This window comes from Argiope bruennichi, chromosome 8 (assembly GCF_947563725.1).
Source record: "Argiope bruennichi chromosome 8, qqArgBrue1.1, whole genome shotgun sequence".
Classification (NCBI taxonomy): Eukaryota; Metazoa; Arthropoda; class Arachnida; order Araneae; family Araneidae; genus Argiope; species Argiope bruennichi.
This window is the reverse complement of record NC_079158.1, coordinates 19,992,494-20,005,807: the sequence shown is the minus strand read 5'-3', so window position 1 is coordinate 20,005,807 and position 13,314 is coordinate 19,992,494. Positions and strand designations below refer to the sequence as shown.

General features: G+C 26.6%; 1 protein-coding gene across 3 annotated transcripts in view; it reads left to right on the top strand.

Annotated features, from left to right (window-relative positions):
- Nucleotides 1-11,115, top strand: part of LOC129981620 (sterol O-acyltransferase 1-like) — a 55,935-nt gene extending 44,820 nt beyond the window's left edge. For all 3 annotated transcript variants that reach the window (XM_056092532.1, XM_056092534.1, XM_056092535.1), the window contains 8 exons: nucleotides 220-347; nucleotides 1,210-1,285; nucleotides 2,722-2,824; nucleotides 5,486-5,759; nucleotides 6,822-6,920; nucleotides 7,978-8,110; nucleotides 8,842-8,984; nucleotides 10,248-11,115. In XM_056092532.1, the coding sequence (XP_055948507.1) occupies nucleotides 220-347; nucleotides 1,210-1,285; nucleotides 2,722-2,824; nucleotides 5,486-5,759; nucleotides 6,822-6,920; nucleotides 7,978-8,110; nucleotides 8,842-8,984; nucleotides 10,248-10,313 (1,022 nt within the window). In that variant the 3' untranslated portion in view covers nucleotides 10,314-11,115. The remainder of the gene's footprint in view (nucleotides 1-219; nucleotides 348-1,209; nucleotides 1,286-2,721; nucleotides 2,825-5,485; nucleotides 5,760-6,821; nucleotides 6,921-7,977; nucleotides 8,111-8,841; nucleotides 8,985-10,247) is intronic.
- Nucleotides 11,116-13,314: the final 2,199 nt, after the last annotated feature.

The window sequence follows — 13,314 nt, the reverse complement described above, 5'->3', positions numbered from 1 at the left end:
CTGCAGTTAGACTTTTTTTTATACGGATGTTTTTTATATATAACCATAGAAATAGATGAGCATGAAATAACCATGTCCCTTATTCTAACATTTACAGAATAAAAATTAACACATTAGAAATTGTGCAATAATTGTATATTTTTTATCAATTGCTTCTTTTAATGGACTTTTGCCTGGAATTTCGCTAATTAATACACATCAAATATTTCTTTTTTGCAGGTCTTTATGATTCTCTGTTTTGTGCCTTATTCATTTTATATGAAACGGCATTTCTAGTGATACCAGCGCGGATTATCATTGTCTATAATCTACCTCCTGTGTCATCATTCATTATCTTAGCTGAACAGGTTTGTACTGGTCTTATCTTTTTATTAATAAATTTGGCAAACTTTGAGATTGGAGGGTGAAGATTATTGAAATTGTGCTTGTTCCACCATCTTAAAATGTTTAAGCTAATAAATCTTGTGAAATATTTTTTTTCTATTTTTATTCTTTAGAAACACAATAAGTATAGTTATTGCTATGAATCTTATATTGGGAAAGAAAATTTTAACATGTAAAGAATTAAGTTTCGGAAATGGTTAAAAGTCGCAAATATTAAAAGCAATGTTAAAAAATAAGCATGTGCAAAGTAAGTAAATATAATAAGCCTATGCATAAGTTCGATCAGCTTGTAGGAATGAATTAACTATTTTGATCTATTACACAACATTTTTCACTTTCGCCAAATTATAAAGTATTGTTCATCGGACACTATATGAAAAATTGTGAATTATTATTTTAATATTTACATTTACAACGTTTTCAGTCTTTAATCAAACATATGGAGTGCAGTTATGTGTGATTTGTCATTATTATATGGACTGCATTTCTTAAGCGATTGTTATTCTTTTATAAAGACATAAAGAATACTAAATCTGAAAACGGTTTCTTGAATTCTATTATCAATCGGCTTTTGAAATTTAAAGCATGTAATGGTACTTATGGTTTTTTTTTTTTAAATAAGGATTACTTTGCACTTAAATAACAGTTGTAGAGAGCTTGAAATTATTAATTTTTTAAAATCTTTGCATAAATTATTTACATTTTATGATTGCATCAATGCATATTGTATAATAGTAATTTCAGACTCTATATATTTTTTTTTACTTTGTTTCTAACATTCACTTTGCATTTAGTAAGTGTTAATTTAAATGCTTCCAATTTCAGTCAAGACTTTTTATGAAGACTTATGCATTTGTTCGAGAAAATATAACCCGAGCTTTACAATATAAACCTCACCAAGGTAATGTAAAACAATGGTTGAGTATTATTTTTATAAAATTCAGCTCTTTATAAAAATCGTAGGTTTATTTTTAGAAGAGTTTGTTAAAAAAAAAATCTGTTACATAATTTCTAAAATTAGTAATGTCGTATTTGAAAGTGAAAAATGAAATATTCTGAACTCTGTTAAAGTAAATATTTCATTATATGTTCGATAGAAAAAAGCAAACTTTAAGTTTTGAGATAGAAAAGGTGCATTTTTTTCTTATGATTGGAATTTTGCACCCAATGATTTTTCAAAATTTCAAATTTTTTTTTACTATCTTGAAATATTATCTATTTTCATTTCATTCTAATCATTCATCTTCCAAATATTGATTAGCTGTTATTAAAATCTATAAAAACTGAAAATGTTACTGCTCTCCTAAAATCTACTATTTATTATTGGATCGATCTTATCTTATCAAATCTATTGGTAACAAATTAAAATGTAGCTTAAAAGTAATTCCTTTTCTTACCCTTTGTCAGAAAAAAATCATTTTGAAAGAAATTTAGCATCTATATTTAGGGTTATTTGAACACTGATGGCCAAATTATGGTATCGCGACCCAGTAATCCACTTAGATCTATCAAGCCTCAGGTTTTAAAATAGCTGCATAATTAATATAATAAAGTAGATAATAAAGAACATTTGGATATGCAATCGCAGCTTCCTCTATAGCTATTATTAAAGATTTTAAAGATATTCTTAAATTGTTGTTCTGTTTTATAATAAATTCAGTTGACCTTACAAATAATTTTCCTCAATTTCTAAAAAAAATATTTACACACCTGCCTTAGAAAAAATAGCTGCAACATGTTAGTGCTCTACCCCTTAAGAATTTGAAGAAGAAAAAATATCACTGAGCCGTCATTCACCGAATTTTGCTCGAATATTTCATTTTTGTTATGCCTTTTATTAGTGAACAATATAGCTATAAACTGATTTATCTGTTTTACAGATTTTTTCGCTCAATAGATATAATATTTAAAGTTGCTTGAAAGCTAGCAAAAAATAATTGAAAAAATTAACAATCCTTTAATTCAATTTTTTTTTTCTCTTGAGCAATAATTTGCAAAGAAAGACTGCAATCTGATTATCAATTCAATTCAATGTATCTGTAGACCGAAGGTTTCGTTTTGAGAAAATTGCCTCATGTGTGGGTGATCTGTGTGGAAATATTGCCATTTTTCCTTCATTCATGTCAAAGAAATGATTTTCTTTACAAACATATCTTCTAAAGAATATTTTTCGAAACCATCCTACTATTGTTGAGGCAGAGATGACTGAAAAATTAAAATGTGTTATTTCCGATATCATTAGTATTTTCATTTATGTTTCTGTGTAACATTCTTGCATTTTTTTCTAAAGCATAAAATATTCTTTAAAAAAAAATAACTATTGCTTTTTTTTTCCAGATGGCGATAAAGAAGATACAGATTCTACTCCTTGTCCAGAAGTAGAAAAACTGATATATTTTCTTTTTGTTCCTACTTTGGTTTACAGGGATAATTATCCTAGGTAACTGACAGAAAAATTCATTTCATTCAAAAAAAATAAAAAAATATCTTGCACACAGTTTTAGTTAATCGACTCAATCCTGATAATATATCGTTTTCGTTAAAATTTTTATATTCGATCTTTGCACAAGGCCTTTGGTACTAGAGTTTAGTAATGCACAATTTTATTTTGTATGAAAACGGGAGGCTTTTAGAGATATGAGACAAAATTCACATATTTCAATGGATAGGATTATACATCCCGGTGATATTCTAGTTAAAGAAATCAACCAGTATTATTCAGAGTATTTTTTTTAGGAGAGTACGGCTTATAAAGAGATAAATTTCTGATATTAAAAATGATTTTGCATAAAGCATATTTTAAAAGCAGTTTTCTTCCTCATAGTGAAGTCTGGCACAAAATGGCCAACAACATTGTTATAATATCTTTGATACTGGGCGGCATTCAACATAATCAGCAACATCATGGATATATCATACAATATTTTGTGCTGATAAATCAGTCAATGATGGCTATTGCGACACATAACAACTACTTTTGACCTATCAATTTACAACAACCAAAGTTCTGTGATTTCTGAATAGTATTCGGGGCAAAATATTGCTTTTTGATTTCTGCAACTAAAGAGATACCAACTGAGATACACTGTTGCCATTAATGGCATTTTTATTTTTCATTTGTCCCAAAAGTTTTTGATTCAACTATGAATTTAAAATTGATATTTGAATACATTCAGTATATTTCTTTTGACATTTTTTCCTTATAGTATGTAGTTTAAAAGGTTTTACCTTCTCTAGAGAATTAAGAATTCATAAGTTTCATACTCATCTATCCTTTTCTGCAAATAATGAAGAAAATGTACTGTTTGGTGCTATTCGAAATTTTTTTCAGTAGAAAAGAATTTCTTTTATGAAAGATAATGGATTTTATACGATTGAACTCAGTAACAGATAATTAAATAGGCAACTGTCTAGGGGCCTCACAAATTCAGGGGACCCCCAAATCTCTAAGATGTTTTTTTTTTTCTGTGATATTTTGAGCGGTATTTAATTATTTTGAGTATTATTTAATTTTGTGTTCTCATTTAACAGCAAAGTTCATGCAATTGAATTTATACAAATTTAAACCAAATTTGTTTAAATTAATATTACAATATCCTTGTAAGAATATAACTATATAAGAATATTTAAGTTTCAGGTGTGCATTTTAAATAAATGATATAATGAAATCAATTTTTTAGAAAGTCATCAGCAGTTATGTGTTTTGCTATTGCAGCCCGTTAGAACCTTCGATTTGCAGCTGTTTATATAAAGTTTAAATTAAAATCGATAAAAATATATTAAATCTTGAAAATTCGGAAAGAAACTTATGTTACCCTAGATTTGAATTGCCTGTAGGGCCTCTAGAAGTTTTAATCAGATCATAACTGCGCTTTAGAAATTTAAAAACTTATTCCATCCTTTGGAACCTTTTAAGATTATCACAGCTTACTATATTTTTAGTGATAGAAACATCCTCCAGACTCCCCATGTAACTATAGTGGGATTGGTCTCTCGAAAACTTTCCCATTTATACTGTAATAAAGATGTTACCCTGCCCCCTTCTCCATATAAAATTGTGAGTCTTGGGCTAGGCCGTGAATGCCTTGTGTTGCATTGGAGAACAATAGCTTGTTATGAAATATCGATCTTGGGTGTAAAGCTAGCATTTTCTCTCTAACATGTGATCATTCGCGATTAATTAATTGCTGGCATGCTTTTAATACACGAGTACCAGAAAAATCGAATATGTATTTTGGACCCCTTTTTTTCCGATCGATTGAAATCACATTTTGACACAGAACTACACAACTGTTCTCATATCAAATGCTAAATTTTATTAATTTATCAATAATTGTGGAAGAACCAACTAGTGTTTGATCTTTTGGGGGATTTCTTGTTGTGATTAATTGCTGGGATGCAGTTAATACACATGCACCAAAAAGCCAAATATATGTTTTGTACCCTTTTTTTACCAATTGAAACTAAAATTTGACGTATTATAAAATTGTATTTACAATATTACGGACAATATTTTATTAATTTGAGCCATTGCGTTTTTGAATTATCGCGTTTACATGATGAGAAAGTACAGATTACACGATACAGAAAGCACATGTCTCACCCTCCAGCTGATGTATTTCAAAGCATAAGCTAAAATTCATTAATCTACACTGCAAATGCTAAAATTGTTAACCAAATTTCATCTACTTAAATTGTTACGTATTTTAACTATTGCATTTCATTCATGCTTGTTGTGAAAATGTACCAGTCGACTGATAGTTTATTATCGTTCTGATCGGAATTTTGTTTAATTGGATTATCGCATGCGATTCAAAATTTGATATGGATCTACATTTTCGATATTAAATGTTGCCAAATTTTATATAACTTTTCGCTTTACTCTGTCTTTCGTAAAAAAAATTTTAATGAGAAAATTTATTACTTAATATTTAAGAAAACTCGTATTTTTATTATTACTAAATAATAAGTAGTATTTTTATTAGTAAATAAATAAGTAGTATTTTTATTATTACTAAATAATAAATAAGATAACGCATATTCTTTGCTTGTTATAAAGTCATTTCTATTTTGAAAAACTAAATTTTCGTTTTGATTTCAGGACATCACATATTCGATGGAGCTACGTTGCTTGGAACTTTCTTCAAGTATTTTGCTGCATCATTGGTGCTTATATCCCCTGCACTTATTTTATTGTAGATACTTTCAACAAGACAGGCATCGAACCGATTCCCCTGGTTAACTTCATGGGCACATTGGCCATGTCAATCTTTGCTGGTGGTATTCTTATGTTCCTAGTGTTTTATGGTATGTTCCACTGTTGGCTGAATGCTTTTGCAGAGATGCTGAGATTTGGTGACAGAATGTTCTATGATGTAAGTAATCCTCGTATTTGCATACTGATATTTTACTGGCCACTTAATAAAGATTTTATTTCAGGAGCAGTAATTGGAATTAAATTTGTAACTCTTTTAAATAGTCAAATATCATTTTATGGATGAATGTGAATGATGATTACAGATGTAAATGATGAATAATAGAAAATTTACAAAAACCAAAATTTCTGTATAGTTATTACATTTTATTACATCTAGAGGAATTTTACATAGCCTCTATTTTAGCGTTAATAAATTCAGAAGATATAGAGAAGAATATAGAATTGTAAATGATTCATTGATATGAATTTTTGAATTGTTAACATGCATTTAACTTAAAACTCAATATTAGGTTATTTATGCTGAAAAGAATCACTTCTTTCAAATGCAATGTGCCAGTTTTAATTTGAAATCCATTACACATCTTGATATGCAATATGCAGAAATGCATATTTAATTGTGATATTATATACTGACTCCATAATGTTGATGACATATTTTTACTTTTAGCATGTGAATGCGACATTGTATAAAATGTATCTCTCTCCTTTTTTAAGCATTTCGGTTTTATTTAGTACATATATACAAAATGGACAGAGAAATTGGAAAATGATGCCATTACAAAAAAGGCAGTGCTCTTCAAACCTTTATTTTTGATATTGGAGCATTTCAAAGAATATTAAAAAAAATTGTAAATTCACAGTAAATAAATGATAACCAGCAAATATCCGATAAATATTAAATTTCTTCTATTTGATCTGCCTTTTGTTTTATGATAGATTACTATTGTGTATTAATTTTACTTATAACTTTACTTTACAAAATACTGTTGTTGTAGAGCTATAGAAGTTTAAATGTCGAATCATTTGATGTAGAAAATAAACCCGCTATGGTAGAAAATAGTTTCAATCTGCAAAAGACCTTCACATTGAAATAAAAACAATTCAAGTTTCATTGCATAATATAAAAAAATTTTTCATTGAGATTTTTGGTTAAAAGTTATTATCAAAATTTTTGAATTATTCTACATACTTTATACTATTTTTTTTTTTTTTTCAAAAGGATTGGTGGAACTGCACTTCATATGCCAAATATTATCGATCTTGGAATATGGTTGTGTATGATTGGCTTTACTCCTACATTTATCGGGACATGTATGTTGTAAGTAACAGATAGGTTTTCTTGCATATTTTTTATCATTAGAATATGTCATTTCCAGAGCAAATAATATTAAAAGCTGACATTAGTTTATTGACCATAAAATTGATTGCTTGAACATTTTAGGGCATTTTTCAAGCTATAATATATAATTATATATAGAGTATGTGTATATATCTAGAGAGAAACTGCCAAAAAGTTTCCTGTAAATAATTATATAATGCAAAATTTATAATTTTTTATTTACATTCTTTTAAGAATTGTTCTTGTTCTAATTCCATTTCACTGATACAGAAGTAAATTCTTTACAAGATGGGAAATTACAAGTATTATCTCGACGATTAGAATAAAAAAAGAGAATTAATATTTTAAATTTGTGAATAAAATTTGAAAATAATTCATGTTAGGCGCAAATAATTTAGATAAGAAATATTCAACCTACATTCAAAGATACGAAAAGCGTAGAATTTACAGAATAGAAGATCTAATGAAGAATAATTTTAATATCTTTTTTATGTTCTGTTTAAACTAAATTTGTGAACATTTATGAAATTCAAGAAAGTATCGAGAAACGTTCAATATTTATTTAGAGAATTCATTTTATGGCAGAATATATTCATATATATTATGTGAAAACATGCAAGTTTTCAATAAGTTTCAGAGGTAATTTTAATCTTCTTTACTCTTAGCACTTAGAGAATCAAAAATCTTATACAATTGTTGTAATTCCTATAACTTAATTTTTTTTTGCTTTATATATGGTTTTTATAATAATCGTTATCAAACAAATATGTGAAAACAATACATCCTACAGAATGGCAAGTCCAGACTTAAAAAAATTTCATGTAAAAAGGTGTATGTGTTTTGAAGAGCAAATACTTAAAGATGGGGGGGGGGAATATGATTGTTCTTATTACAGTAGTGAAGATAGCAAAAATTCCTTTTGATTTTTGGATCAAATAATATTTGGACTAAATTTACTTTTTAAATAAAAGACGATGTATTTTAGTTTTTAGATTTATTTTCTTTTAATTTTTTTTACTGTTAATCTTTTGTTTAGGTTCTTGGAAGAAGCCGAACTGGTGCTATGTTGACAGTGTTTTTGATATCTGCAATTATTCATGAATATATTTTAGCCATCTGCTTCAAATTTGTGTTCCCACTTCTTTTCATGCTCTTTTCAACACTTGGAGGTGAATCATTGCTTAAACAGTCAATTTTCTTGAGAGGAAACAATTTTTAAATTTATGCATGTTCCAATTCTAGATGACTTGATAGAAAAATAAGATCAACAATAAAAATAAATTAAAAAAATATTGAATATTAAAACAATTAAATGTATATTTTTAATGTATCAAATAATTTTAATTTGTAATATATTTTGCAATTTGATCATGAAATTTGAAAGTTTACATTTAGACTTAATATACATCATGAGCAATTCCCAGCATTTAAGATTCTAAGTGATATTACACAGATGTATTGAAATTGAAAAATCCAGTACTTCATATAAAAAAATTACAAGGATCTGAACAAATGAAGTTAAAGTTGTCATGCTGTGAAAAATAATGCATGAATTTTTAGATTAAAATTATCAAAGAAATTTAAAATACTGTTGCTTAGTTTTTATTTAGTGTTTTATTATGACTTCACAAATCATGGAAATTCATGGTTTACACCTTTGTAACCATTTAATGATTTTTAAAACTTATTATCTGATAATGAAGTCTTAATCTTTATTAATCTTCAATTTGTAATTTTATTGCACTTACTGTTTTCAATTTAAAAAATTATTTTTAAAAAATTACAAATTTTTATGTAGTTTCTGAATAGTCAAGAAATTTAATGCATTTAATTCTTTAATAGTAAAAAAAATAAACTTAATGCATAATGTTCAATATCTTAGTAACTTTTCTGCTTTCAGTTCTACTTGTTTTTGTAACTCGAAGGCAAACTTCAAGTTTCTGGAATGTTTTCCTGTGGGGCTCTATGTTTCAAGGTTGGGGACTTCTGACAGTCTTCTACAGTTTAGAATGGTATGCCAGGATCAACTGCCCGAGGATTTTAGTGAGTTTCTATTATTCCTTTTTATTATTTTATTAATTTTGCTAGATTCTTTGAGATAAAATAATAATAAAAAAAATCCCACAACTCTAATTCCACAAACATTTTAATGCATTGCACATGATCATGCCAATATCCTGTATCTGGGTCATTAGATTATAAAGTATGGGACACTAAATTTTCTTTTAAAACTGAAATTCTAAAAGACAGAATTTTCCCCTTTGTAAAGTCGCTATTCATTTCTTCAATTGTTCCAATAGCGATACTTTTATCTTTAATTGTTATGTATATCTCTATTATCGGGAAATAGAGCAAATAATTAATATTTTCTTCAATAGACTCTCAATGTTCATTTAAAAAAAGATGATTCATTTTGGTGTATTAACATAGTTATTGTACCAACTTGTTTTCAGAGAAAAATGACTTATAAAGAAACAGTTCAAGTATGACTATCATATTTATTATTATCAAGAATGACTTTTTACATTTTGAACACTGCTAATATGAACTTTACTTTTTATCTTTACTAATAATGAAAGTGTGTGTGTGTTCTATAGGCTAGAGCATTTGATCAGTAGTTCCTAAATTTGATGCATATAAACTTTGGAGGGCAGGAATGTACTCCTTGGAATGCTATCTTTAAAATTTTAATCAATTAAAAATTAAACTAAATTTTTGTTGTTTCCCTATGAAAAATATTGTGCAGAAATAAATTGTATATTGTTTCAAATTAAAAAAAAATTAATAATACCATGTGACTTTTTGCTGAATTTTGGCAGTTTTTAAATTTTTTTCCTATAAAAGACATTTCCAACATTGTTGCCCTGAAATTCAAACTTTTATTTGTATCATCAAGTATCTGATTACATGAACTTCTTTCATTGTTAAAAATTATAGAATGATTTTAATATTTGTTCAGTTTATGAGACTGTTAAAAAAAATGAAGATACAATATCTCTAAATTTATAAAATAGATGAATTGCGCATTTATATTTGTCATAGAACTGGTCTCTATTATATTAATTTTTTTTTTATCTTGAGTTCAAAAATTACAATTGTAGAAATATTATATTAACATGTGTGTATTTCAAGGGCAAATTTACAAATTGATGGATTTCAAAATTTTTTAAAAAAATGCGGGTTGATAGATTCTAATTTTAAAAGAAATAAGATTGAAAAAATGATGAAATTCAGTCTTAAGACTATTTTTCAATTTATCATGTTCCTGATAATTTGGTATACTCAAGTTTATCTTTCCGCTTACAGGATTCTTGGTTGGACTATGTTGTTCCACGATCTTTCCATTGCAATGTGATATCTTTACCCTCCTAATATAGAATTCTACTGATGAAAGCTGTTTCAAAGTGACTACCAAGAGTATTTAAAAACTGTTTCTGAATGTATCAAAGATTCCAGAATATATTTCCCATGAAGCTTATTTTTTGATAAATGTTTGACTAGAGTTTGGAAATATAGTTTTTTTGATCTTGTATATAAGAGATACTTTGTACTGAAGTATTTTTGCTGTTTAATGATATTTTGTAATTGTAGAATACTTCTTTATGACTTCTTATTTACTTATGTGAAGAACATATCACTATATTCAAATATTTTTTTATCATGTTTTAAAAGTTTAATTAGCTTGATCTTAAAATTTGTTGTGATAAATGAATTAATTATTTGATATTTTAAAGTATTTTGTCTGTGTAAAGTGTTTGCAATTCCTAAAATGTTATACAATGATTTGAAGAAATAATGCAATTTTCGATCATTTTTATTACTACTTTTTGAAGAATTAATTTTTTAGAATAATTTTTAAAAATGTTTATTTCTTTGCAAAAATTCTGGAGATTTTGATTTTCTCCTGTCACATCTTGAATAATTTTCTCCTAATAAATATTCATAGATTATTTTTTTTTCCTCAAAATTGTATTATATATTTTTTTAATATTTCATAAAAACCCACCTTTTCTTTCATTTTATGTATGTGAATATGTTTGTTCATTGGAAAATTTATTTATTTCTACTTGATGTCTCAGCATATATCCTACAAAATGTTGTGCTGCATTATCGTGATTGGTGTTTGTCTTACAAGTTTAATTGTGTATCTGTGAAATAAAATTTTACTTTAAAATATTTTTCTTTTTTTTCCCCCTTGAATCTCCTTCATTTATATTTCTTAATCTTGATTCCCATGCAAAATATTTCTATATGGTAAATATTGATTTTGCAGTTGGAAAAACAATTCCCATTACCCGAAAATTCAAATTTATAAACAGTTTAAAGCTAAAAGTACAAATATTTATTTTTAATAATAAAGCTCTAATAAATTGTACATTAAAAATAAATAGTAAATATTTGTAATAATTAAAATAACTACAGTATTAAATGATTAATAATTAAGAAAGTTTTAAAAGTGAGTAATTATAATAAACAATTTTACAGTTCTTAATAAATCGGTTGCACTGCTTATTATTTGAAAGTTTTATTATACAAATATTTTAGACCTTTTTATAAGGTGAAAATTTTTTATAGTTTCTTTTAATTAAATATTATGGAAACAAAGCTGATGAGATGAACACAAGTTGGACAATTTTAACTACTGAAAACAATTAAAAAATCCAAGCTAGTTTCTATGCTCGTGCTGACTTTGAATTACTCAAAATAAATTCGAATTGCAGATGATATTTTGACTTTGTATTAATCAATTTCAAGGAATTTTTTTTTGAGTTGGGGGGGGGGGTATTTGAATTGCCGATGAATTTAAATTGAAAATTTCAAATTACCCTCTGCACTAATTTCCAACATTTGGCACTCTACTCGCGTAATGTCTGGTATCATTATAGAGTTTTAGAGAAATTCAAACTTATCTTGATGGAGAATGCAAGGCTGAAAATTGTGCAAATTTATTATATATATTAAAGTAATATTTGTAAATACTGACTGGTTTGAGAAATGAAATTGACTGGTACTCAGACATACTTATTAGTAAAAAGTTGCCTTTTCAGAATTTTTTAAAAACCTCTTTCCAAAGAAACATCTGCATTATTTTTATATTTTTGTTGACAAAAGGGTAAGTTTTATGCATTTTTTTAAGCATAATATTTGAGAAAAGATATTTCATTGATAATTTCCATACAATTGTATAAGAGCTTTGAGCTTCTGAAAGAAAATGATATCTAATAAATATATGAGAAATTATGTATTGAAATTTAGCACTGCATATTACATTTCATTTTCTAAAGCTAACTTCGTTCAATCACTTAATATTAATGTAATATTTTAGTAATTTTTAAAAATTAATTTTCTTAAATTCATTATTTTTATTTAGGTGAAGTGGAATCAATTTTCTATGTTTATTCATTACAAAACTACTTTCGTTAATTTGTTTCATTAAGAAATCTACAGATTTTAATTGTTTTTAAAGTTCATTTTCTTTTATAGCAGTTGTCAAAAAAGGTGCTTCAAAAACAAATTCCAGCTAATATCTTGATCATAGCTTTTATTTTTTACTGTTAAATATTTATAGTACCAACATACTTTGATAAAATAGTTTAGTAAAAATATATCTTGAACCAGTTTCAAGTGTTTAGAAACATGTTTTTAAATTGAATTTATATATTTTTCTGATATTTTTCCAATAAAACTAAAATCAAATTGTAAGGATATGTCATTAAGATGAGAAGAGATGGCAGAGGAAAAAAGACAAAATCTAAATAGAGATTAATAGCTATCTACATAAAGTTTAAAACAATCTTTGCACTTTTAAATTCTCATTCGCAATTGTATTTTTATACATTGGCTCAATGACTTGAAAAACACCTGTAGTTAATTTTATTTTTGCACCAGACGCTAACACACGATAAGAAAATTGAAATATGACATTGAAACTTGTCTAGTTTCTGTGATGTATTAGGGAAGATAAATGAAGATGATCATTTGTGTGTATGGAAGGGGGGGGGGTAATGGCAACAATATAAAAGTAGAAAAAAGTATTCATAAAAAAGAACTAAGAAATTTAATTTCATTACTTTAGCTTTGTTACACAAATCCTTTTGAAATAAATGTGGCCAGTAAAGTGTCTCAGAATAAGAGTTCTTTATGATTAGTGCAATGAATAATATAATTGACATGGAAAAGCTTTAATAATTATTCAAAAATGATAATTTTCAAAAAATATATGTTAGTTGATCTAACAAAAATTGTTAAGATTTTAGTTTTACCATTCAATTTTGGAGGAATAAGAACAACTGAATAGCTGGGCTTAGGTAGGAAGGCAAAACAATTCATGGACTTCTAGGAGGATAAGCCTATTAACAATTTGAAGCAGAAA